The sequence below is a fragment of the Mirounga angustirostris genome, unplaced genomic scaffold (assembly GCF_029215605.1).
Source record: "Mirounga angustirostris isolate CCGP_5_RB_7025 unplaced genomic scaffold, mMirAng1.0.hap1 SCAF_7, whole genome shotgun sequence".
Lineage (NCBI taxonomy): Eukaryota > Metazoa > Chordata > Mammalia > Carnivora > Phocidae > Mirounga > Mirounga angustirostris.
Window position 1 is genome coordinate 93,443,962 of NW_026991715.1, and position 26,744 is coordinate 93,470,705.

Sequence of the window (26,744 nt, forward strand, 5' to 3'; positions counted from 1 at the left end):
AATCTTTCTCTGCATTTTGGACTATTTCTATGAGCTAGATACCTGTGTGTGGGATAATCCCAAATCAAAGTGTATGAACATTTTTAAGGTTCTTGATCCTTGTTTCCAAATTACTTTGCAAAAAGATTGAACCAATTTATACTCCCACCAGCAGTGTATGAAAATATATTTATATGCAAATTCCAAGCTGCAGAGTCTCTTTCTTAGGTATTTCACTTAAAAAAATTTTTTTTAATGCTAAGCAAAAGCCGACCCAGGGTGTTAAAAAAAGAAAGTCTGATATAAAAATGGAGCAGATAGTTAAAACAGCTTGGGCAGAAATAAGCTTTATAAAGGCCCAAGCAGGCTGATAAAAATTTTAAGGCATCATAGCAGGACACAATTCTGAAGGGACCATTAACAATTTGGCTTAGATTAGGTTAGCGACCGCCAAGAATGTCGGGCGTGGCCCATGTACCAAACTGCAGTTTAGAAAAAGCAGGGTATTTTATTTTTCTTATACTTCATTTTGTTCTAAAGACGATTTAAGATACCTAAAGGGAGGATCTTGAGACGTAGCATTGTGTCTGAATAATCAATCCCGTGAAGATGAAATGAACCCACGCCCTCAAAACTACTGTCAGCGCTTATCTCTCCTACACGGAATGCCTCGCCTCTGTAATCTGAGTCCAGCTTGCAACCACAATGACCGCCTCTACGTCTAATAATGGGGCACAGTGATTTGGGTGGGGGGGCTTGGGAGCGGGGCAGACAAGGGGAAGCCCAGACTCCGCGTACCAATCCACTGAATTCTATACAAACCTCAAAGGTTCTCGGACCTCAACCTTCAGGTAGGACCCCCCACCCACCTCGGCCAGTGATTTGGGAACCAGCCTCGTCCCCGTCTGCGAGGGTTCTTTTACTACTTCTCTGTGCCCCCTCCGACCCGCTTCCACGAGAAAGAAAAAGAGCTGACGCCCGAGGAGGAGCCAGAAACTCGATTTCACCCCTCTCCACTTCTCCTTTCTCACTTTTGTTCCTCCTTTCCTGCTGCCTCTCCCTTTTTCCCTTTCCTTTCTTCTCTTTTCCTATCCCTTCTCGCCTCCTTTCCCTGCCTCTTCCCCCGGACCGATCCCCGCTTCGCCTCCGCTCCTCAGCATCAGAGCTCCGCTCCCCTCCCCTCTCCTCCCCACCGCCCTAGCTCTCCGGCCCCATCCCGCAGCCAATCAGCGCGCGGCCTCCCGCGGCCCCGCCCCCGCCGGCCGTTCCGGGCGAGCCCCGCGGAGCCCAGGCCGCGGGTGCGGAGGGCGGCGCCGCGGGGCGGGGGCCGATGGGGCCTGGCGGACGGGCGGCGCCGGTGCGGGGCTCGCCCGGACGCGGGTGTGCGGGGCTGTGAGGGGGCGAGGCGGGCGCTGCGGCCCGCCCGGGATGGGCCAGCCCTGGCCTGGCGGGGCCGAGCCGGAGGCGAGGGCGGCGCGCGGGTCAGGCCTGCCGGGCGGGCGGCCCGGGGGCTGAGGTAGAAGTGGGCGCGGAGGAAGGGGCCGAGCCAAGGCGGTGGGTGGAGCGGCGAGGGGGGCGGAGGCTGGGCCGCGGCGGGCGAGCGGAGCGGCGCGCCTGCCCGGGGCTCGGTGGCGGCGGCGGCGGCGCTTGAGGAGGCAGAGGCGGCGGCGGGCCGGACGAGCGCCCGGAGGTGGCGGACGAGGCGCCGGGGGCCCCCATGGGCGGGTGTGTGGGCGCCCAGCACGACTCCTCGGGCAGCCTCAACGAGAACTCGGAGGGCACCGGAGGTAGGTGAGCGCCAGGGGGCAGCCTCGGCCCCCCATTGTTCCCGGCCAGGCCCCGCCACCTGTCCCGGCCCCTGCGGGCCCGCGGGCCGCGCGGCCGGGGCCCCCGCGCCCCTTTGTCATCCCCTCCTCCACGTCACTCCCCGCGCTCCGCTTCCGGCCGCCCCGCCGGCCGCGGGGTCGCCCCCTGCCCTCCCGGCCCCTGAGGAAAGTCCTTCGCACGCCGGGGATGTAGCCCTTGGCCTCTCGACCCCACCGCCTCGGCTTGGGAAACTCGGACTAGAAACTGCCTTCTTTGGCCACCTCACTCCCTCCCCAGCCCGTTTAATTATTCAGGAACAGGATGGCGGCGCTGGGGTTGCAGAAAAGCGAATTGATGGGGGGTTGGGGAGGGGAGCCTAATGCATTCCCTCCGACGGGCCCCGCCACATCTCTCCGCACCCTTCCTCGTTCGGCAGAGTTGGCTGGTCTCAGCTTTCCTGAGTTTCGGATGACAGCTGCCCTGGTTGGTTCCAGTTTGGCCATTTAAACCTGCAAGTTTCTGGAGCTTGGCTGGGGAAGTCTCAAGTGGCCACACGCATTATTTTAAGGAGGGGTGGGGAAACAGTCCGCCCGAGGAAAACGTGGCTTCTTGCTACGGCATGCGGGTGTTGGGCCAGTTTGCTGTCGGGGTGGGCTAGTCAAATTCCTATCGGCCTTACGTAAAGGAAAATGTGTAGGATAAAAGTACAAATACAGGAGTCCGACTCAGCCCCGTAGGATCAGTACTTGAAAAGTTTTCTGACACGGAACGCACTTCTAATTTATTGTAAATAGTTTGGTGGGGAGAGCTTTTTAATTCAATCGGCATTGTGGTATAGCGGTATAATAATCTGCCTTTACTTAAATGATCTTTGGCAGAGTCCACTCTATAGCTTGGGTAGAGGGCAGAATGTTTTAGTGAAAGAAGAAACAGCTAGGAATAGCAAAGATGACAGTGTAGGTTTTGTTCCAACCTTCTGTTAGATGTCTCAGAATGTGGGGCATATTTATAAGTTCCTAAGCTAAGTCGTTTGGGGATGAGAGGGTTTACAACTTTTTCTTTAGACCAGTTGCTTGCCCTCTCACTTGAGCTCCATTTATATAAACTGTGTACACCTAACATTTGACTGATAAATTTCCTGAATTACATGATATTTTGCCATGCCACCTCATTAAAATCTGTGGGTTTCCTGTATGATTAAATCCTGGGCAGGTATTTTGAGAGTTCAGTGAAGTGTGTCTTGAAAAAAACTTGTCCAGGAAAACATGTCATAGCATTATTACTTGGTGGCACATTAACAGTGAGATCCTCAGTGACAACAAAGCAGGAGATAAAAAGGGCATGATTTTATTTTTTTATTTTTTATTTTTTTAACGATTTTATTTATTTATTTGACAGAGACACAGTGAGAGAGGGAACACAAGCAGGGGGAGTGGGAGATGGAGAAGCAGGCTCCATGCAGAGCAGGGAGCCCGATGCAGGACTCGATCCCAGGACCCTGGGATCATGACCTGAGCCGAAGGCAGTCGCTTAACCGACCGGGCCACCCAGGCGCCCAAAAGGGCATGATTTTAAAACAGCTCTGGGGTAAGGTCAAATTGGGGGTCACAGTGATTCTTCCTGCAATTGAGGTGATCATTAATGGTACCAAAATATATTAGTCCGTGCTATAGGTAGTGTTTAGTTTCAATTTAATTTTTTTGCACTCAAAATTTTTAATAAACATTTTTCTCGTCTCGGTAATGAACTTGAACCAATTTATTTAAGCCTTTTGGTAATGTGAGTTATGACAGCCAGGCATTATTAGCAAGGGCTTTTAAAAGCATGAAGTCTTAGCTTCTGGTAATTTATTACCAGTGGTGTCTAGTTAGATAGCCCTGGTATCAGTTTCCTTGAGAACTGAGTTCTCTGGACTTTAAGCTGCGCTATACCTTTCCAAAGTAAAGTTTAGAAAAAAGGAACACCAACTACCAAACCTCTTTATTTTCTCCTGAAGAGGAAGTATGGGCCTCGTGTAACTGGATGGAGGAAGGAGCTGTGTGGGATAAAAGGATTGTTTCTGGAATTTAATTATGGAAGCCTTTATTTGTCGTCATTGTCATGGTAGTTAAGAGTTAATTGTGGTTTAAAGGAATTAGCTCAGGTGAGTGTTTCACGTTAACACATTAGTTTTTGCTTATTATAGTAGGTTTTTGTTGAGAAGAGAAAAACTATTTTTCCTAAGGGTGTTGGCATAGATCATTCGCTTTTCAAACATAATGGTTCATAGTTTTAATCAGGACGTTTGGGTTATGAAAAATTCTTTTATCAACATGAAGTAAAATAAAGTCTTCTGATGCTTTTCATGACTGTTTTAATTACATTCACCAATGTTGTTGAATGTAATGTTGAATCTCACCATTTTAGATTGATTTGAAACGACTTTAAAAAACCTTTTTGGCCATTTGAGATACTGTACTTTCCCTTTCCCTCTGGATCTAAGTCTCGTATGTATGCAAGTTAATCGCAGTACAGGAGAAAAGCTTCCTTACCTGGTGATTTACTTCTCTGAAGGAATTTGGGAAATTTTTGCAAAAGACTGTAGAATACGGAAATTGCTTAATTCACATTATAAGATTTGTGTTACATGTTATTTTGGAATCATTTGTAGTGTCTTCCCTCTGGCATACCTTGCCTAGAATTGTTTTTGAGTTTCAGCTAGTTTGACTATTTTTTAAATGCCTAATTTTCATCAAGACAAGCATATTATATACATTATACAAGATTATTTAACAGTTCACTCCAAGTTTCCATGCTCCTAGAACATTTTTTAGACAGCATATTCTTTATGGTTCTCTGCCTTCTTATAATGATACTGTGATGCTGGGGTTGGAACTCAGGACCTCTAGACAAAGCTTTATTTTAGTCCATGGCATTGGCTAAGGAATTAAATCTCATGATTTTTAAAAATAAATATGTGGGGGAAAACAGTAAAATGAAATTAGTTGAAGAGAGCCAACTGGCTTCTTTTCTTATTTTGTTTACCTCTTTAATGAACGTAATGATGTACAAAATAGGTTCTCACTTTCTGGGTGTATCATTTATTCTTACGTTCAGTGATACCCCAAGAGGTCTAATCCTTGGTGGTCATAAGTTTCCAGGTTTACACAGGATAACTGACTGCTGGGCATTCATTTCTTTATTTCAGGGTGTCTCGAGAAGATCATGGAATTCTTTTGGATATCCATTTATAGTAGCCTTATAGACTACCTACTTGATGAGTAACAGTGGTTTTTGAATAATAACTACCATTTATCCAGTATTTATTATGTAACAAGTGTTGTGCTAAGTGATTGTTTTCTCATTTAGTCTTCAACAACTCTGGGAGGTGGATAATATCTCTATTTTATGGATGGATTGAAGCTGGAAGAAATTAAATAACTTGCTTAACGTCAAATAGCTTACAAATGGCAGTCAAACTTGAACTCAGGGCTGTAATAAAAAGTTTTTTTCTAGTTTCATTTTTTAACTTGTGATAAAATACATACAAAATTTGCCATTTTAACCATTTTTAAATCTACAGTTCGGTGGCATTAATTACACTCACAGTGTGCAACCATCACCACTATGTATTTCCAGAATTTTTCATCTCTCCCAACAGAAACTCTGGATCCATTAAGCAGTACCGCTGGTCCTCTCTCCCAACCCCTGTTAACTTCTAAATCTAGGTTTTGTCTCTGTGAATTTATCAAGTCTAGATATTTCATGTTAGTGGAATAATACAATATTTATCCTTTTGTTTGTAGTATATTTCAGTTAGCAATAATGTCTTCAGGTTAATCCTGTGGTAGCAAGTATCAGTACCTCATTCTTTTTATGGCTGAATAATATTCCATTGTATGTATATACTACATATTTATCCATTCTTCTATTGATGGACATTTGGGCTGTTCCCACTTTTTGGTTATTGTAAGTGGCTATGAACTTTGGTGTACAAAGAGCTGTTGAGTCCCTGTTTTTTGGTTTTTTGTTTTTTTGGTTTTTTTTAAAGATTCCATTTATTTATTTGACAGAGAGAGACACAGTGAGAGAGGGAACACAAGCAGGAGGAGTGGGAGAGGGAGAAGCAGGCCTCCCGCGGAGCACGGAGCCCGATGCGGGGCTCGATCCCAGGACCCTGGGATCATGACCTGAGCTGAAGGCAGACGCTTAACGACTGAGCCACCCAGGCACCCCGAGTCCCTGTTTTTTATTCTTTGGTTATAATATACCTAAGAGTGGAATTGTTAGGTTATATGGTAATCCTTGCTAGGTTATATGGTTTACCGTTTTGAGGAACTGCTTTACTTTACCATAGTAGCTGCATTGTTTTACATTCCAGCAGCAGTATACAAGGGTTTCAGTTTCTCCATATGTTCACCAACACTTCTCTCCCATTTTTAAAATTATAGCCATTGTAGTTGGTATGAAGTGGTGTCTCTCTGTGGTTTTGATTTGCATTTCCCTAATGACTAGTGATGTTGAGCATCTTTTAATTAAAGTGCTTCTTGGACATTTGTTTATCTTCTTTGGAGAAATGTCTGTTTAAGTCCTTTGCCTATTTTTTAATTGGGTTGTTTTGGGGGGGGTTGTTGTGTTGTGGGAGGTCTTTATATATTCTGTATATTAAACCCATATCACATTGATGATTTGCAAATATTTTCTCCCATTTTTGGGTTGTCTTTTCACTCCCCCCCCCCCAGGGGGCACCTGGGTGGCTCAAATCAGTAAACATCTGACTCTTTATTTCAGCTTAGGTCATTATTTCAGGGTCCTGAGATCGAGTCCTGCATCTAGCTCTGTGCTCAGCACAGAGTCTGCTTGTCCCTCTCGCTATGCTCCTCCCCCTGCATTCCCCCCGCCCCCGCCTTTACACTCTATTGATGATGTCCTTTGATACATAAAAGTTTTTAATTTTAATGAAGTCCAGTTTATTTTTTCTTTTGCTGCCTGGGTTTCTAGTTTTTGTTTTAAAATGTATATTTAACTAGGGGCGCCTGGGTGGCTCAGTCGTTAAGCATCTGCCTTCAGCTCAGGTCATGATCCCAGGGTTCTGGAATCGAGCCCCCTGCTCCGCGGGAAGTCTGCTTCTCCCTTTCCCACTCCTCTGCTTGTGTTCCCTCTCTCACTGTGTCTCTCTCTGTCAAATAAATAAATAAAATCTTAAAAATAAATAAATAAATGTATATTTAATCCTTTACTGATGAAGAAAGAATAAATCTATAACCAATAATTCACAAGTCTAACTTAACTATTTGCTTTCTTAACTATGAATAGAAAGCTGTTTTAAGTTTCTTTTCTGTCTTATATGGTGAAAAGGTTGATTAGCAGTGAAATGCTTTTTAAAAAGTTGACAAAAGTAGTCCATAAACCTACTTCAACTTCTTAAGAAATGATTGTTATATTTTCTGCAGAAGCATTTTACAATCAATAGGCATTGAGTATCCACAATATGCCCAACATTGGGTTGGTTGCTGTTTTTCCAAAAAAAGGAATCTTGATCTTATTTCTTGAATATGTCAAAATCCTTTTTTAGGAAAGCATAATAAAATATGCATATATGAAATAAGTATAAAACACTATGTAAACAGATAAATATACCATAGGATAAACTGTGCAAGTGCTGAGGGAATAAAAGAAAGTAGTGATCTGAGCTGCTCAAAAGTATGGTCCCTGGACCAGCAGCTTTGCAATAACCTGGGAGTATGTTAGAAGTATAGAATCTCAGGCCCCCCCACACATGACCTAGTAAATCAGAATCTGCATTTTAACAAGATTGTCAAATGGTTCCTATGCGTATTAAGGTTTGAGAAGCACTGGCACAGAATTGCTTACAGTGGGAAGAGACTAAAGGGAGGAACCCAATAGGAAAAAAATGGCATGAGTTGGTAATTTATTGAATATAGGGATACATAAAAGAAAGTAAAGTATAGACAGTCCCTGACTTATGATGGCTCAACTTAGGATTTTTCGATCTTACAATTTTATGATGGTGCAAAGTGATACATACACATTCAGTAGAAACCATACTTCAGAGTTTAAATTTAGATCTTTTCTGTGGCTGGTGATAGGTGGTATGATACTCTCTTGTGATGCTGGGCAGTAGCAGCAAGCTGCAGCTCCCAGTCAGCTACGGGGTCAGGGTCATGAGGGTAAGCAACCAATATAATTACCATTCTGTTTTTCAGTATAGTATTCAGTAAGTTTTATGATATTCGACACTTTACTATAAAATAGACTTTATGTTAGATAATTTTGCCCAACTGTAGGCTAATGTAAGTGTTCTGAGCACATTTAAGGTAGGCTAGGCTAAGGATGTTCTGTAGGTTAGTTGTATTAAATGTAGTTTCTTTTTTTTTTTTTTTAAGATTTTATTTATAAGAGAGGGAGAGACAGCAAGAGGGAGGGAGAATCAGACTCCCTGCTGAGCAGGGATCCCGACACGGGGCTGGATCCCAGGACCCTAGGAGCATAACCTGAGCTAAAGGCAGACAATTAACTGACTGAGCCACCCAGGCGCCCCTTAAATGCATTTTCAACTTAGGATTCATAGTTTTCAATTTATGATGGGTTTATTTTGGGATGTAACACCATCATAAGTTGGGGAAGAGCTGTAATCCCATATTTGTGAACCTGGGTAACCAGGAATATTGAGGTGGCTTTGCAGGTTTTGGGGAATAAGAAAGAGCTATCTGGGGCAAGCTGTTGTTTGCCTTTCAGTATGTTAAGGTTTAGCTGACAGAATTTTTAAGTTGGGACATCATGTAGGATGGTGAAGAAGTTTAGATATGGAATTCCTAGATGTTCGGGTTATGAATGTGGACTTTGGAGTCAGCTGTGGGAGGTTGACTGAAGATGTAAAAATAAATGACCACTGGGGCACCTGGGTGGCTCAGTCGTTAAGCGTCTGCCTTCGGCTCAGGTCATGGTCCTGGGGTCCTGGGATCGAGCCCCGCATTGGGTCCCCTGCTCAGCAGGAAGCCTGCTTCTCCCTCTCCCACTCCCCCTCCTTGTGTTCCCTCTCTCGCCATGTCTCTCTCTGTCAAATAAATAAATAAAATCTTAAAAAAAAAAAAATGACTGCTATAAGTAAGTGAAAAGGGGAGGAAAGTACTAAGAATTGAGTCATCAAAATTTCACAGAAGATGGAGAAATGAGGTGATTACCTCTAATCAGGGCCTGACCATAGTAGGTGCTTAGTATACTGAATTTTGTTGAATTATTGGGAAACATAGGAAATCAGGTCTGCCTGTGAAACTTATAGATCTGATTGTGTTTGAACAGACCATTCTGATAATTTCAGAAAATAATTTGGTTTGTTAACTTCTCATTCTAGTGTGGTGTCTGAAGAAATTCTACCTGTAGTTTGTTACTCACGTCCAAACTCAAGATAGACTTCTTGAGCGTTCAACCCCAGAATATTCCAGTAGCCCTTTTGAGGTTAGTGTATGTTAGAGCAAACACATTTCTCTACAGAAGCTTGTTTTCATTCTTCACCAAGAATATCATTCGTTATCTCCTCTTCTTTATGTATTTTCAGTGTCCTGTATTTTTACACATCATCTAACAAGGTTGTTTACTGAATTTTCTTATGCTTCTACTCTTAAGGCTGTGTCTATAATTAAAAATGAAGCGGAATTGAGCATGAGGAGGACTGAAGATTTAGTCTGTGCTTATACCAAATGTGACAGTGGAAGTAAAAATTTTTCATATTTTCTGCATTGGTAGCTCTGAGGCTTTATAAGCAGAATGCATAAAATTTTATACCAGTTGGAGAGAGACATACCTACTGTGAAATAGGAAGCATTTACTTTTTTTTTTTAAAGATTTGAGAGAGAGAAGGGAATGGGGAGAGAGAGAGGGAGAGAGAGTCTCTAACAGACTCCCTGCTGAGCAAGGATCCCGATCCGGGGCTCAATCCTATGACCCTGAAATCATGACCTGAGCTGAAATCGAAAGTCTGACCCCCAGAGCGCCTGAGTGGCTTAGTCGGTTAAGCGACTGCCTTCGGCTCAGGTCATGATCCTGGGGTCCTGGGATCGAGCCCCACGTCCGGCTCCCTGCTCAGCAGAGAGCCTGTTCCTCCCTCTCCTTCTGCCTGCCACTCTGCCTACTTGTGCTCTCTCTCTATCTGTCGAATAAATAAATAAAATCTTAAAAAAAAAAGTCTGGGGCGCCTGGGTGGCTCAGTTGGTTAAGCGTCTGCCTTCGGCTCAGGTCATGATCCTGGAGTCCCTGGATCAAGTCCTGCATCGGGCTCCCTCTGACCCTCCCCCCTCTCATGTGCTCTGTCTCTCTCATTCTCTCTGTCTCAAATAAATAAATAAAATCTTAAAAAAAAAAAAAAAAAGTCTGACCCTTAACCGACTGAGACACCCAAGCACCCCAGGAGGCATTTACTTGATGTAAAATAGAGGGTGCTTTATTTTACCAGGAGGAGTATAGTTTTGGGGTGAGACCAAAAGGAAAACAAGGCAGCAAGAAGGTATAGGTTGGAAATCCAGTGGAACTCTGGGTAGGTAGGTTTGGTAGGTTATGAGAGCTGAATTTAGGTCAGGGCTGCTACAGTTGGAAAATACTGAGATATGGAGAATCCTCTTTGGGAAGAGATTTAAGCACTCGAGTTTATATTAAAAAATGACATGGGATGTTGTAGCCCCTATCTAATAAGTTACCTTCTGTTGGGCTAGTCCCCTTTTGTTTTCAATTTTCTAGCAAATTAAGGGTTGATGTTTCTTCCCAGTCAAGATTATCTTGGAATTTATGTTGGAACGGCGTTTTTAAAGATTATTCCTATAGATAATAAATGGGCTGTTTTTTTTCATCTCTGACTTTATTTAGGAATCATTTGCTAGTACTGTATACTATGAATAGAATCATTAAGCTATTAGAAATGAGGATCTTGGGGCGCCTGGGTGGCTCAGTCATTAAGCGTCTGCCTTCGGCTCAGGTCATGATCCCAGGGTCCTGGGATCGAGCCCCGCATTGGGCTCCCTGTTCGGCAGGAGGCCTGCTTCTCCCTCTCCCACTCCCCCTGCTTGTGTTCCCTCTCTTGCTGTCTCTCTCGTCAAATAAATAAATAATATCTTAAAAAAAAAAAACTTAAAAAAAAAAAAGAAATGAGGATCTTCATTCTTCTGATTTTATTAGCCCTAGTCTATAACACCTCTCTTTCTTATGGAAAAATTTTAATAGATGGATTTTATTTTTAAGTTTATCTGATTTTTTACTGTAAGTGCAAAGCTTTGGCAGCACCTTGCTCTTGGTACTATACTCAGGTGAGTCTTCTGATAAGAATATTATTGAGTGTTAATCACTTGTAATAAGGAACTTTTGCCGTTATGAATCAGCTATCTCTCTTGCGGTTTTTGCCCAAAACACATTCTTCTCTTGTTGCAACAAAGCATTAGGTTGACTTTGTTAAGCAACATGATCATATTAATTGGGCATGATGATCAATTTGCTGATTTAGTGATTCTCTCATTTTTCCTTACTGCAGACCACTTGAATGGTTTATCTTCATTTGGTGGACCATTGCACCTGATTCTTCCCGCCGCCCCTCACCATCCCTACCCAGCTTTCTGCTTCTGCTTATCGGGCATACTAGGCTACCAGCAAGCTCCTCATGATTCACTGGTAGTTCAAGGACCATAGGTTGAGACTTTACTAACGCGTATGTACTTAAAGATGCATGTGTGTTGGCCAAGAACAATCAGCATGTTTTCACCTTGCATCAGCTACTTTGACTTGCAGTCAGCAAGAATCAAGTTTGTTTTTGAATATATTCCATATATTGAGCTGAGAGGTTAAATATTGCTGAGTATACATTGGGTGTTATAATGCCATTTTTTTGCATGTTTGCAATAAAACTTTTAACATCTTTTGAAGTTAGATGTCTGAAGAAAAAAGATATCTTAACGTGTCAGAGCCATCTTAAGTGAATTTTACTTGAGTGTGAGTGAGGTCTTGATATACATTTGTCCAAGACTTGACTAAATAATGAGTTAGTGACTTTTGGCCCTTTCTGATTAAGTCCTCACAGGAAACCCTTCAGATAATTTTTTGCATTTATTGTAATTGGCTCCTAGGTATAAGCAAAAGCAGACCTATTTGCATCAGTTCAGATAGTTTCCATGCTTTGGACTATGTGACAAGAGTATCAAAGGGGCAGAGTAATAGATAGTCCAGATCACTCAGTTATGCTTTATGATAAACTATCACTTTTAACTCAGGGTGAACACTGTTTTTTAGTTGAGTTGATGATCCTTCCTGAAACTCTTAAAAATAGCCAGCCCCTATTATTTCTAACTGCCAGCACTTGAAGCTAACCATAAATACTGTGTCTCTCTCTGTCAAATAAATAAATAAAATCTTTAAAAAAAAAAGAAGCTAACCATAAATAGATATAACAGATATAGATAAGGCCTGCTCTGTGATATCAAGTGGCTTATGGTCTAATGGAAGAATCATATATTTAATCAGGAAAAGTTTTAAAAGCCTCTATAACAATGAAAAAAGTATTGCGAAAGTTCAGGGAGTAGTGGGGAGCAGGGTCAGAAAACTTCACTGACGAGGTGGTGTAAGTAGTTGGTCTTGAAAGAGGAGTAGCTGGAGGAAAAGCAGAAGGTCATCCTGTATGTAGAGGAAATTACTTGTAAAGAAATATGAAAAAACATGGCATTTTGGGGGACTGGCAAGAAGTTTGTGGACAGGGTAGATGAAACGTGAAGTTATTAAGTTATGTTGTCAGATTTTTAGAAGGCATAATTGCCACAATTAATAGACCAAGTTGGGAGATAGTATGTAGGTAATACTATTTAAGTAGGGTTTTTTTGTTTTTTTTGTGCATCTAACAAACTCATTCCCATTTAATGCTGCATTCTGAGGTTATTTTATACAAAATTCTGATGTACTAAGTTGTTACAATCTTTAACAGATTTTTTTCTTTCATAATTTCTAACCATATTGTCATATATTGAGTGTGAGAAATGTGTTTAACTTTTTCATATGCACAAGGGGCACCTGGCTGGCTTAGTCAGAACAGCATGCAGCTCTTGATCTTGGGATCATGAATTTGAGCCCCACGTTGTGTGTAAAGATTACTTTAAAACACACACACACACAACTTTTTTTACTGCACACGTATATGTGTGTTTGTCCCAGATCAGTTTTTGTCTCTCGGGTCCTAGTTTTTTGGCACATGGAAAGAGTTTGTGCTAAGATTCTGCAGACCTGCCTGAATTTTAATGTCTTGAGAATAGGCCTGCATTAGCTGTGGTACTTTGGGCTCAGTTTCTTACATGGTTCAAAGAAGAAAATGGATTAGATCATTGTCAAGATTATATCTAATTCTTTTTTTAAAACAATTTTTTTTTTTTAAGATTTTGTTTATTTATTTGACAGAGAGAGATACACAGCGAGAGAGAGAACACAAGCAGGGGGAGTGGGAGAGGGAGAAGCAGGCTTCCCGCAGAGCAGGGAGCCCAATGCGGGGCTCGATCCCATGACCCTGGGATCATGACCTGAGCCAAAGGCAGACGCTTAATGACTGAGCCACCCAGGCGCCACCTAAACATTTTTTTTTAAATGTTTTATTTATTTATTCATGAGAGAGAGAGAGAGAGAGGCAGAGGGAGAAGCAGGCTCCCTGCCTAGCAGGAAGCCCGATGCAGGACTCGATCCCAGAACCCTGGGATCATGACCTGAGCCGAAGGCAGACGCTTAACGACTGAGCCACCCAGGCGCCACCTAAACATTTTTTTTTTAATGTTTTATTTATTTATTCATGAGAGTCAGAGAGAGAGAGAGAGGGGCAGAGGGAGAAGCAGACTCCCTGCCTAGCAGGAAGCCTGACGAGGGACTCGATCCCAGAACCCTAGGATCATGACCTGAGCCGAAGGCAGATGCTTAACCGTCTGAGCCACCCAGGCGCCCTTTTTTTTTTTAAACATTTTTAATGACAATTTTCAAGCATATTGAAAAATTGAAAGACTCTAATACAACAAACATTTTAATACCCATTAATTGTGTGTATGTGTGTTTAAATATTTGCTTAACTGAGAGTATAGACATCCTGACACTTCAACATGCAAATACCATTATCACTCCTAAGATCTAGTCCATAATCAGAATCCACCAATTGTCCCCAAAATGTCTTTTATAGCTATTTTTAAAAATTTTATTTATTACTTATTAGAGCGTGCATGAGTGGGCAGAGGGAGAGGGAGAAGCAAGCTCCCCACTGAGCAGGGAGCCTGACGCGAGGCTAGATCCCAGGAACCTGGGATCATGACCTGAGCCGAAGGCAGATGCTTAACCAACTGAGCCACCCAGGTGCCCCTTTTATACCTTTTTTTTTTTCAAATTAGGATCTATTCAGCATTTAGATGCTACATTTGTTTTTGTCTCTAATCTTTTAAAATCTTGAACAGCTCCTCCCCTTTTCTTCCCTATAACATTTGATTTTTTTTTTTAAATTTTTATTTATTTGACAGAAAGATAGCGAGAGCAGGAACACAAGCAGGGGGAGTGGGAGAGGGAGAAGCAGGCTTCCCGTGGAGCAGGGAGCCTGATGTGGGGCTTGATCCCAGGACCCTGGGATCATGACCTGAGCTGAAAGCAGACGCTTAACGACTGAGCCACCCAGGCACCCTAACATTTGATTTTTTTGAAGAGTATTGTAGAGGGATGCCGGGGTGGCTCAGTCAGTTAAGCCTCTGCCTTCGGCTCAGGTTATGATTCCAGGGTCCTGGGATTGAGCCCCACGTTGGGCTCACTGCTCAGTGGGGAGCCTGCTTCTCCCTTTGCCTGCCACCCCCCCCTGCTTGTGCTTGCTCTCTTTCTCTGACAAATAAATAAAATCTTAAAAAAAAAAAAATGAGGAGTGTTGTAGAATGTACCACATTCTGGATTTGTCTGATTATTTCCCTATGGTGTCATTTAGTGTTTTCTTCTAGCCTCTGTATTTTCTTTAAACTGATAATTAGGTAGATGTCATACTAACAGAATGTGATTCTTTATTTCCTAGGCTATACTAGATCCAAAATCCAAACTTTTCCCAGTTCTTTTCTGCTAATTTCCAACACTGGAGTAATCTTTTATTACTGAATAAATCTGAACCTTTTTTTCCTTTTCCCAACCAGAAATAATCCTGCCATCCTCTGAACTTCCACAGTACTGTTCTTTTTTATTTTAATTTTTTTATTGTTGTTAATCACCATACATTACATCATTAGTTTTAGATGTAGTGTTCCATGATTCATTGTTTGTCCACAGTACTATTCTTATAGTACTTATTCCCCTTCTGTTTTTTGGTCTCCCTACCCACCGCCCGTCATTTTTCCTCTAACTTTATTGGGGAATAATTGACAAATATAATTGTATATATTTATTTATTTCCCCCTCTATTTATTTATGTTTGAATTTAAATTCAATTAATTAATATATAGTATATTATTAGTTTCAGAGGTAGAGTTCAGTGATTCATCAGTTGTATATAACACCCAGTGCTCATTACATCATGTGCCCTCCTTAATGCCCATCAACCAGTTACTCCATCCCTCCCCCCTCCAGCAACCCTCAGTTTGTTCCCTATGATTAAGGGTCGGTTGGGGCGCCTGGGTGGCTCAGATGGTTAAGCCTCTTCCTTTGGCTCAGGTTGTGATCTCCAGGTCCTGGGGTCGAGCCCTACATCAGGCTTCTGGCCCAGCAGGGAGTCTGCTTCTCCCTCTGCCTCTCCCCCGCTCCTCGTGCTCTCTCTCTCAAATGAATAAATAAAATCTTTAAAAAAAAAAAAAAAAGTCTCTTATGGTTTGTCTCCTTCTCTAATTTCATGTTGTTTTATTTTTCCCTCCCTTCCTCTATGCTACTTTGTTTTGTTTCTTAAATCCCACATATGAGTGAAATCATATGGTAATTCTTTCTCTGATTGACTTATTTCACTTAGCTTAAACCCTATAGTTCCATCCATGTCGTTGCAAATGGCAAGATTTCATTTTTTGATGGCTGAGTAACATTCCATTGTATATATATATCACTTTATCCATTCATCTGTCAATGGACATCTGGGCTCTTTCCATAGTTTAGCTGTTGTGGGTATTGCTGCTGTAAACATTGGGGTGCAGGTGCCCCTTCAGATTGCTACATTTGTATCTTTGGGTAAATACCTGGTAGTGCAATTGCTGGGTCGTAGGGTAGCTCTATTTTAACTTTTTGAAGAACCTCATTCCAGAGTGGCTGTACCAGCTTGCATTCCAACCAGCAGTGTAAGAGGGTTCCCCTTTCTCCACATCCTTGCCAACATCTGTCATTTTTGACTTGTTAGTTTTAGCCATTCTGACTGGTGTGAGGTGGTATCTCATTGTGTTTTTTGTTTTTTTTTTAAGATTTTATTTATTTATTTGACAGAGAGAGACACACAGCGACAGCAGAACACAAGTAGGGGGAGTGGGAGAGGGAGAAGCAGGCTTCCCTCGGAGCAGAGAGCCTGATGCGGGGCTCGATCCCAGGACCTGGGATCATGACCTGAGCCGAAGACAGACACTTAACGACTGAGCGACCCAGGCACCCCTCATTGTGGTTTTGATTTCTCTTTCCCTGATGCTGAGTGATGTTCAGACTTTTTTCATGTGTCTTTTGGCCATTTGTACGTCTTTGGAGAAATGCCTGTTCATGTCTTCTGCCCATTTCTTGGATTATTTGTTCTTTGGGTTTTGAGTTTGATAAGTTCTTTATAGATTTTGGATATTAGCCCTTTATCTGATAAGACATTTGTAAATATCTTCTCCCATTCTGTCAGTTGTCTTTTGGTTTTGTTGACTGTTTCCTTTGCTGTGCAAAAGCTTTGTATCTTGATGAAGTCCCAATAGTTCATTTTTGCCTTTGTTTCCCTTGCCTTGGAGACGTGTATAGCAAGAAGTTGCTGCAGCCAAGGTCAGAGAGGTTGCTGCCTCTGTTCTCCTGTAGGATTTTGAATGATTCCTGTCTCTTAGGTTTTTCATCAATTTTGAGTATGGTGTAAGAAAATGGTCCAGTTTCATTCTTCTGCATGTCGCTGTCCAATTTTCCCAACACCATTTATTGAAGAAACTATCTTTTTTCCATTGGACATTGTTTCCTGCTTTGTTGAAGATTAGTTGACCATAGAGTTGAGGGTCCATTTCTGGATTCTCTTTAATTGTATAAATTTAAGCTATACAGTGTCATGATTTGATATACATTATGGAACTATTACCAAAATCAACATAGAAAACGGACACATTTATTACCTCACATAGTTAACTTTGTGGGGAGGGGGGTAAGAAAGCTTAAGATCTACTTTCAGCAACGTTCAAGTCTACAATACCCTATTATTAACTGTAGTCACTATGCTGTATATTATTAGATCTTCAGAGCTTATTCTTCTTATAACTGAAAGTTCTACCCTTTGTATCCCTTTCTCCCATTTTTACAAGAATCTTCTATCATGGTAATTTTTCAACATTACTTATCTTCTTGGAATGTAAGCTACATTGGACCTGATACAGACTTCATAATACTTGAGGCTTCATAAGACCTTAGGCTCAATTAACAATTGTGTGAAATACATCTTTGAGTTTGTAAGGTGTTAGGGAGAAAGTAAAGTTCCCCTAATAGAAGCCTTACTTAATTCTAGAACATGAACTTTGTTAAATAGGACCATATAGTGTAATGAAAATTCTAGTTCCACCTCTGTCTCTCTATATCTATGACCATAAGTAAGTCACCTGACTTCCCCATTTCTTAGTTTTTTTCTCATCTGTAAAATGAGCATGTTGGATGAGATCAGTGTACCCAAACTTTTTTAACAGTTGAATCATTTTATAGGTATACCTTACATCAAACACTAATGTGTCAGCCTCAGCATTTCATTTTCTTTTATTTTGATTGTACAGTCACTAAAAAATAAATTATTTAGTTTTATAAAGTTCTATAGGAGATTTTTTTGAAGTTTGAATCACTATCAACTGTACTCAAAAACACTAAATTATGTCTTGCAGTATTACGACTTATGTTATATTTTTGCTGAGCATTGTTGAGTTACTTTTTGTAATGAGAGAATATACTGAGCAGGTGCACCTGAGCTTGTTGTGACATTTAATGGAGCCAGACATGCATGGTACTCTATTAGTGTGTTCACTGGTACAGTGTTACATGAGTGGACATGTATGTGCCTGTATTAACAAAATGCGCTGTGCAGAGCTCTGGTTTTTCCAGTCAGTGACACATTTCAAGAAGTTCCCTAAGTTTCATATGCGCATAGAAATGGTAAGAGAAACTTCATTCCAGTGTCTCCATGTTCAGTTTCATGATGAACATGTTTCATGATGGCTTCTGTGTTTGAAATTTAACATTTGATGTGTGGGTGCTTATTATTATGGTTCTTAAAAGTAACAAATGGGGGGGGCGCCTGGGTAGCTCAGTCGTTAAGCGTCTGCCTTTGGCTCAGGTCATGATCCCAGGGTTCTGGGATTGAGCCCCGCATCGGGCTCCCTGCTCAGCAGGGAGCCTGCTTCTCCCTCTCCCACTCCCCCTGCTTGTGTTCCCTCTCTTGCTGTCTCTCTCTGTGTCAAATAAATAAATAAAATCTTTTTAAAAACCCCAAAAAACAAATGGGACATCTGTTGGTTAAGGCATCTAACTCTTGGTTTCGTGATCTCAGGGTCTTGGGATTGAGCCCCTTGGGAACTCCACGTTGGGCTCCCTACTCAGTGGGCAGTCTGTTTCTCCTTCTCCCTCTGTCCCACCCCCTGCTTGTGCTCTCTCCCTCTCTCTCTCTCTCTCTGAAAAAAACTTTTTTTTTTTTAAAGATTTATTTATTTCAGAGAAAGCGAGAGAGAGCACCAAGAGGGAGAAGCAGACTCCCCACTGAGCAGGGAACTTGATCTGGAGCTCGATCCCAGGACCCCGAGATCATGACCCGAGCTGAGGGCAGATGTTTAACTGACTGAGCCACCCAGGTGTCCCATAAGTACATAAAATCTTAATATATATATATATTTATTTTACATATAATTTGAATTATGTTTGTAGAACTCTGAAGCAGCAGGTGTTTTGTTCCCTTGAGTTCTTTGGAACCAGTTTTTAAAATTAGGTGACTTGATCCTAGGAAAAATCTTTAGCACATAATTTCAATCAGTTTTTCTCTACTCTCAGGATAGGTATACTGTTGCGGGCATTGTATTAGATATTTGAAGTTGCAAACAGTTACTGAAAAAATAGTACTATATTTAATTTTACACCATTTATTTTTATTCTTTTTTTTTATTTTTTAAAGATTTATTTATTTATTTATTTGACAGAGAGAGAGACAGCAAGAGAGGGAACACAAGCAGAGGGGGTGGAAGAGGGAGAAGCAGGCCTCCCACCGAGCAGGGAGCCCGATGTGGGGCTCGATCCCAGGACCCTGGGATCATGACCTGAGTCCAAGGCAGACGCTTAATGACTGAGCCACCCAGGCACCCCAATTTTACACCATTTAGAGAAGTAAAATGCTACCCAAATTAATTTTAATGCTAAGAAAACTTGAAAAGCAAACAAAGGAAGGTAAAACATTAAAAATAGTGAAGGTAGGGCTGCCTAGCTGGCTAAGTCAGTAGAGCATGTGACTCTTGATCTTGGGGTCATGAGTTCAAGCCCCACGTTGGACATAGAACTTAAAAAATAGTGAAGGAATCAGTAAGGTGGTGACTGTTGTGGCTGTATCACTAATTGCAGTCTGGTTGTAGATCTGGAAGTTTGCTTACTCCCTGTGTTTGATTTGTCTTCGCCAGGAATGAAAAGAGTAGGGACAAGCCCTCAGGTGGTCTTTCTCTTCCAGAGCAACTTCTGGCTTCAGTGCAGCTGTTTCATTATTTAAGATGTGAACTTTACCTCTCAACCCATTTGAAGCTGGAAATAGACCTTGTCACTGTTCGGACTACTGATCTCCCTACCTCTGACACAGCTTCACTTTTCTCCTTTCTCTCTTGGGCATGAATTATTTCAACTCTTTGCCTACAGTTAGGGCACGCTTGTGTTATGTTTAAACTTCAGAAGGTCATACAGGAAGCACTTAATGGAAAATGGGTTGACAAATGAGAATTTGGGTTTGAAAGATTTGACTGTGGATTATGAAGGAAGAACCAGAATCAGATGAGATGCTAGTAGGTGAGGTCTGGTGTCTGTCATATTTCTAGTCTGACTTTTCTGGACTAGATTGAGATGAAACATAGCAGGAATGTCAATGGAAGGTCTTTGCATCTAGTGAGCAGAGAGAGCTTGGCTTCTTTCCTTTTCAGGGCCTTTGACCTATTTACTTGGAATGTAAGTATTTGCTGTGAAGTGCTTTTTTATTACAGTTCTTAAAAATAGTGTGGCCCTTCCCCCTGTTTTTTAAAAATTGCTTTTAGAAATTATTTATTTACTTGTTTATTTCCTGTCTTACCTCATAACATTGTAAGCTCTGTGAAGTCAGGAGCCTTGTCCGATTTCTTCCTTATTGTATCCTTAGAATCTAGTATAATTCATGATATGTATGCATTAAAATAGTTCCTGATGGAATAAATAAGTGAAATAATGAATAGTTGTGACTGTTTTATCACTTGGAGAATGAAAAGTTTACTGTTTGGCTTTAATTATTTAATTTGATTTTTGAATGAAATTATTTTACTAGTTCCTTAGTAATACTAAAGCCCATTATCTTTAGGGATTCCTCACGATAATTAACTCTGGGATAGATTCTTATTTGCCCATTTAATGAAAGGAGGCAGTAATCTAATTTGCTTAAGGTCTCCCTGCTTATTTTGTATTTATTTGTGTATTATTTTCTTCTGTCATCCTTAGTAAGCCTAGTCATGATTTGAATTGCTTTGCATATGAAAAGAGTTAATTATATTTATTGCCCACCCAGCCCAGTAGAATTGTTAGGCTGCCCTTGAGCTGAATCTTTGCTTACATTGAATGCAGCAGAAATCCAGTTTTCACATACAGTCTATAAAGTATTATATTAACAGGGAGTAATGAAGGCACCCTTTATGAATTCTCTGAATTTAGGGGTTTTTGTTTATTTTGTGGGTTATTTTCAGCAGACATTTAGGGGGATGTTGGAGGAGGGCAAAATCCAGGGACAAGTGGTAGGATGAAACTGATATTTGAGGTATTTTACTAAAGACTAAGTGCACTTTGGGGGTCTACACCACACTTCTCCATGTAAAAAGTATAAGGAGCTTGTGTTTGGGGAGAAATTCATTTAATTATGCAAGTACAATATTATATAATGTGTAACTTTGTAACATATGCCTTGTGTTATAAGATACTTAGTAATGCAAATATATTTCACACTTTCATCCTACTTTTACTTACCAAAATCTCCCTTCCTGGCTGTGTTGTTTGCACAACAAACACATTGAGTATACCTGTGTGACATATTTAAACTTGTATGTAATATTTCAACAGGGCCAGTAAGTGGCTTGTAAGTAACAGTATACATAGGAAATACTTGTTGAATGAGAGCTTAAAGTCTGTAAAGTAATGGCTTTTCAACTGTTTAAGGTTGACAAATATAATTAACAAATATGTGAGAAGAGCCATGACTGTAATACATAATCTTTGTCCTTGTTGGAATTTTTTATTAAAAAAAAAATCTTCACATTTTCTTGATTCTTACAATGACCCTTTGACTTTAAGGAAAGATGATGTTATTATCGCTGTTCCACAAGGGAGGAACCTCAGGCACAGAGAAATTTTGATCTGAGTAAGGAGTGAAAAGAGTATCCCAAACTGTAAGCTCTGTCTTCTGTTTTCTAATTCAGTATTCACTCCACAGATGATGAGGGGTTTGGGTTGACTTTTCTTTCCTTGCAGCCGAAGTGTGTGTGTTTTTCCTTTATGGCAATAAGTATAGTTGAGTTGAAATTAATGGAATGTATTTCTTAAGGACTCTTATGTTCACTCTTGTGTCCAAAATGGAAATGGCAGCAGTAAAAAATGAGGTCGGTAATTGTCTTCAGTCTTAGTCAATAAGTTATATTGCTTTTCACAAGATAGAAATTCTGATCTAAGATCTTACATTGTCTAAAATTGGATTAAATGGAAAAATGTGTTAATCTCATTCATCTTTTGTGCCCCTTTACTTGGTTATCTTTTCCACTTTTACCTCTACTTCTTAATCCAGACTGAATGTTTTCAGCTTAAAACTCCGTTTATTCAAACTTGACTTGAATTTAGCAGTTGAACTGTGTGGGGAAACAAGTTTCCTTAAGGTCCTTGAAATATAAGAAAAGAAGGATTTGTCTAATCTGAAGAAAGCTTAATAAAGTTTTTCTAGGCCTATGCTCTGAAATCACCCTTAGTATAGAGTATTAGAAAATCTGTCTCAGATCATAAAGTGGTGATCGCCCCAAGGGGTGAGTTGAAGGAAATTACATGAAAGTTCTTTCTGATTATTATATCCAGCACTTAAAGGATGGGGATTAGAACCCAGAAGTGAATGAGTATTTGTACTTAAAATGTCAACATATGAACATTTGGAACCACCTTCTGGTTTTATAGTTGATAAAAGTAACAGAGGCCACCTATCTCCTGAATGTATCTTGCTCAGAAGGAGGAGGGGAAATCTATGGTGGTCCCCTAATATAGTTTTATTATGGTAGCTTATGCTTTTTCTGGCAGTCACCAATATATTTGTGCCTTGAACTTTAGTTACCCTGGAAATACTAATTTTAATTTGATGATTAAAAAGCTTTTGGGCCTTTAATCATTATTGTATTGCCAAAAATTAACACATAGGGCCTATTGAACACACCCTTCTGTGAATTTGAATTTTGCTGCTCTGGGTTTGTGATGGTTGCATCATGTTGTAGATACCTATTTCTTACTAAATGACTCAAGTTGTTTATACGTTCTTTAAAGTCTCATAATTTTAAAGTGAAAAACTGAGATCTGTGCCACCACATATAAGTAGGACATAATGAAAAGGAACTTGAGAAACAATAAAATGATCCCAGTACTTCTGGAATGAACATTGAATAAGATGCTTCAGCTGTAACAAGAGCTCTGAGAATGGGGAGAATTGCTAATCTGTTACTGAAGCAAGCTACCCTTGGAAGCAGGGAGACTATCTTTTTGTATTGGATCTGTCATGGGGTAGAAAATAGGTTCTTGTGTTTGTATTTTTGTTTTCTGTATACCAATACTGAATATACTGACTAGAAATTACAACGTAACTACGTAGGGCAAAGAAATGACTGAAAAACATTTAACTTTTTTTTCTGTAATGATGGATCCTTAAGCATTTTAAGACGGGAATAATAAACAGGGACAGAACTACATTTCAATAGTAAAGATAGGTTTTTCAGTTTGGAATAAGGATGAATCCTAAAAGCCTAAATACTAAAAGTGTGAGAAGTTCTACCATTTATTAAAGAGGGAGGAAAAAGAAGTTTTCTGATGAAACACTGAGGGAGATTAAAGAAAATTAAGATGTAGAATAAAATTCAGTTTACATTGAGAAATAGTTCTCCTTTAATAATAGGTAGTATAAAAAACATTGGCAAGTTATTTTTGTACTGAAGTGTCGGGGGGAAAATGCTTTACAGTTTTAATGAGTAGGGAAGTATTGACTAATGATGTCTGCATTTATTCCTGATACAGTCTTTTTAAAAGCTACTTATAACATTGCTGAACTAAATCACCCTGTCAGAAGTTCATGCTGAAACATTTGTAAGATTACTTTGCTTTCTGGATACGAAGGGAGAGTAGTTGAAGCTTTTGATTCCTATGTGTGTGTGCAGACACACACATGTTCGTTACGTATATAGTATATATAAAAATATATACATATGCAAATATATATTATGTATGTTTGTATTCTTTTTTTTGTATATTCATTCTTATATACTGTCTCTTACGTGAAGACTTATTTAGGACTAATGTATATATTTATGGTCATTTAAAAAACTTTTAAAGAACTTTCTGTAAAAAAATATTAATTAAAAAAAAATTTTTTTTAAAGATTTTATTCATTCATTTGACAGAGAGAGAGCACAAGCAGGGGAGCAGCAGGCAGAGGGAGAGGAAGAAGCAGGCTCCCCGCCGAGCAAGGAGCCCGACCCAGGCCGTGGGATCACGACCGGGCCAAAGGCAGACTCCCAACCCAATGAGCCACCCAGGCGCCCTGTAAAAAAATTTCTAAAAGTCAAGAAGCATATTTAAGAAAAAGTAAATCACATTTATCCTACCACCTAACATAAACATTTTGGGGTGCATTCTTTCATGCTCCCGTTGTATACTGTATGTATAAAAGAGCAAAAATCATACGTTCAGAGAAATGTGAAGTGCTTTTTGAAGTCATTGTAGCTATGCTTCTAGAGCAGTTATGGCTTCTTGAGTTTGACTTTACTGATGTTCTGGGATATAATGGAAATGTCATTGTTAACTTTTCATTTTGGGAGGGATTATCAGTATTTTTTCTAAAATTGACCTGGCTGTCTGTTTTGAAAGTTAAGAATTAGTAGAATCACTACAATGAAGTGAGAGATGCACTTCCTAGGACTTAATCTGAGGAAATGCAATGTAAACTAGAGCAAAAGAAATACCTTGCTATAATTGAGCAAGTTTCCCAAGGCATTTATGTGGGCAGTTTGTGAGAATATGTATTCCTTATGACATTACTTCCTTCTGAACAGTGCAGTTAAATAAGCTAAAAGTGAAGCTTGGAGTTTTGTAATGGTAATAGCCATAGATGCAATTAAAAAAATTAAGTGACATTCAAGATCTGTCTCTTTTGGGGGCACCTGGGTGGCTCAGTCGTTACGCATCTGCCTTTGGCTCAGGTCATGATCCCAGGGTCCTGAGATCGAGCCCCGCATCGGGCTCCCTGCTCAGCAGGAAGCCTGCTTCTCCCTCTCCCACTCCCCCTGCTTGTGTTCCCTCTCTCGCTGTGTCTCTCTCTGTCAAATAAATAAAATCTTTAAAAAAAAAAAAAGATCTGTCTCTTTTCCTGTGAATCTAACCCCAAGGCGATACAATTTCTAGTAGTTTTTCTGTTGATTGTTTGCATCAAATATCACTTTCTTATAACTTGGTGGAGAGAGAGAATTTGATAATTGAGTCCTAGTTCTGCTTTACAGATTTTGTGGCAAAATCTTGTACAAGCCAAAATACCATTATGTTCTACGGGTCTGTTGAACATACTCTTTGATTCTGACCTGTTGTTAAAAGTAAGAGGGCTTTGACTACACTTAGAAACCCATTAAAAGAAAAGGACTTGGCAAATGAGTATAATTCAAGTAAAGTGCATTTACCCACATTTTGGCCAATTTCTCAAAGCTAACTCAAAGCAAAGGAAACTTTGCAGATTGAAAATGGAGACCCCCTTAAATAAAGAGTCTTACGGATCACTGGTGGCTTAGGAAACACTTTGTACTTTTCTTCACAGTGGCTTGGGACAGGCATCAACATGCTTTTGGTAACTGGTGAATGCTGTCTGGGAAATATTGTGTAGTTTGGGCACTTAAGATCCATGCCAACTTGCTATGCCATCCTAAGCACTGGTTCACACCTTTAAGCTCGGAGATCTCTGTGACCTGACAGATAGATTGATCATCATGTAGGTTCACTTTGGGAGGGTAGGTGAAAGTTGAACATTTAATCCAGTAACTCTTAAAGCCATGAGGCAGTAAAGGCCTAGTGGCTAAGAATATGAACCTTGGAGTCAGTCAATCTGGGTTTGATCCCAGCCATATCAGTTAGCTTTATGATCTTTGGGAGATTTTTTTTTTTTTAAGATTTTTTTTATTTATTTATTTGAGACAAAATGAGAGAGAGAGAGCACATGAGAGGGGGGAGGGTCGGGAGGGTCAGAGGCAGAAGCAGGCTCCCTGCCAAGCAGGGAGCCCAATGCGGGACTTGATCCAGGGACTCCAGGATCATGACCTGAGCCGAAGGCAGTCGCTTAACCAACTGAGCCACCCAGGCGCCCTCTTTGGGAGATTTTTTATTTTTATTAATTTAACAGACATTTAGATATTGTTTTTTTGTATTTGCTAGGCAATGTTCTAATTGTGTGTGTGAGAAATATTACCTCATTAAATTTTTGTAACAATCCAATTAAACTTATTTTATTATTGTCATCTCCCTTATCCTCCTCCCCACTTAGGTATTTTGCTTTTTAAGTTTGCTTTCTCATTTTAAGATGGAGATTATACTGGAGTTGAGAGTATTCAGTAGGACAGTATATAGATAGCACTCTTCACAGTGGCTGGGCCATAGTATCATTCATTCTCTGCTGACTTACTCTTTCTGAGAAAAGCAATATTTTGTGGCAAACTGCTACCTTCTATACCCGTGATGTTATAGTCAGAGTGATAGGGGTCATTCCCTGCAAGGTCTTCTAAATGCTTACGGGAATATTCCTGCAAATTCCTTAAGAATTTTGAGTTGGTCAAGGAAAGTCTCAAAAATTATCTAATTCCACCAGACACAGTCTGCATCTTTATAGTGCCCTGGGTCTTTGGGGCCTAGTGAGATCTAGGTTAATAGCATGGTTGCTTTCCCAAATCCAAATCTATATCCAAGGGATTATCAAGGGCCACAAGTCTTTTTTGTTTTACTTTATTTTAAAATAATGTCAAACTTAAAGTTGCAGAAATGGTAGGAAGTAGTTCTGTATACCCTTCATTCAGATTTCCCCAAATGTTACATTTATCACATATGCTTTATAATCTTTCTTTATATATATGCACATATGTGTAAACACTTATGTGTTCTCGAACCATCTGATAAGTTGCAGACAGACAGGAAACCTTTTTACTCCAAAATACTTTAGTGTGTATTTCCTAAGAGCAAGGACATTCTTTTATATAATCACAATACAATTATCAAAATCAAGACGTTAATATTGATATAATGCTAATATTTGCTCTGTGGACTTTATGCAATTTCAT

At 40.3% G+C, this 26,744-nt stretch overlaps 1 protein-coding gene across 4 annotated transcripts in view; it reads left to right on the forward strand.

The window, feature by feature from the left end:
* Positions 1–1,305: 1,305 nt before the first annotated feature.
* UBTD2 (ubiquitin domain containing 2) overlaps positions 1,306–26,744 on the forward strand; it is a 63,543-nt gene continuing 38,104 nt past the window's right edge. The window contains exons 1-2 of one of the 4 annotated variants that reach the window (XM_064596574.1): positions 1,609–1,766; positions 9,140–9,243. Coding sequence is in view for 2 of the 4 variants with exons in the window: in XM_064596572.1 (XP_064452642.1) it covers positions 3,261–3,372 (112 nt within the window). In the remaining 2 variants the exon portion in view is untranslated. Of the gene's footprint in view, positions 1,771–3,229; positions 3,373–9,139; positions 9,244–26,744 lie in introns of those variants that run through there. The other 3 variants (XM_045901410.2, XM_064596575.1, XM_064596572.1) reach the window with 3 other exon arrangements.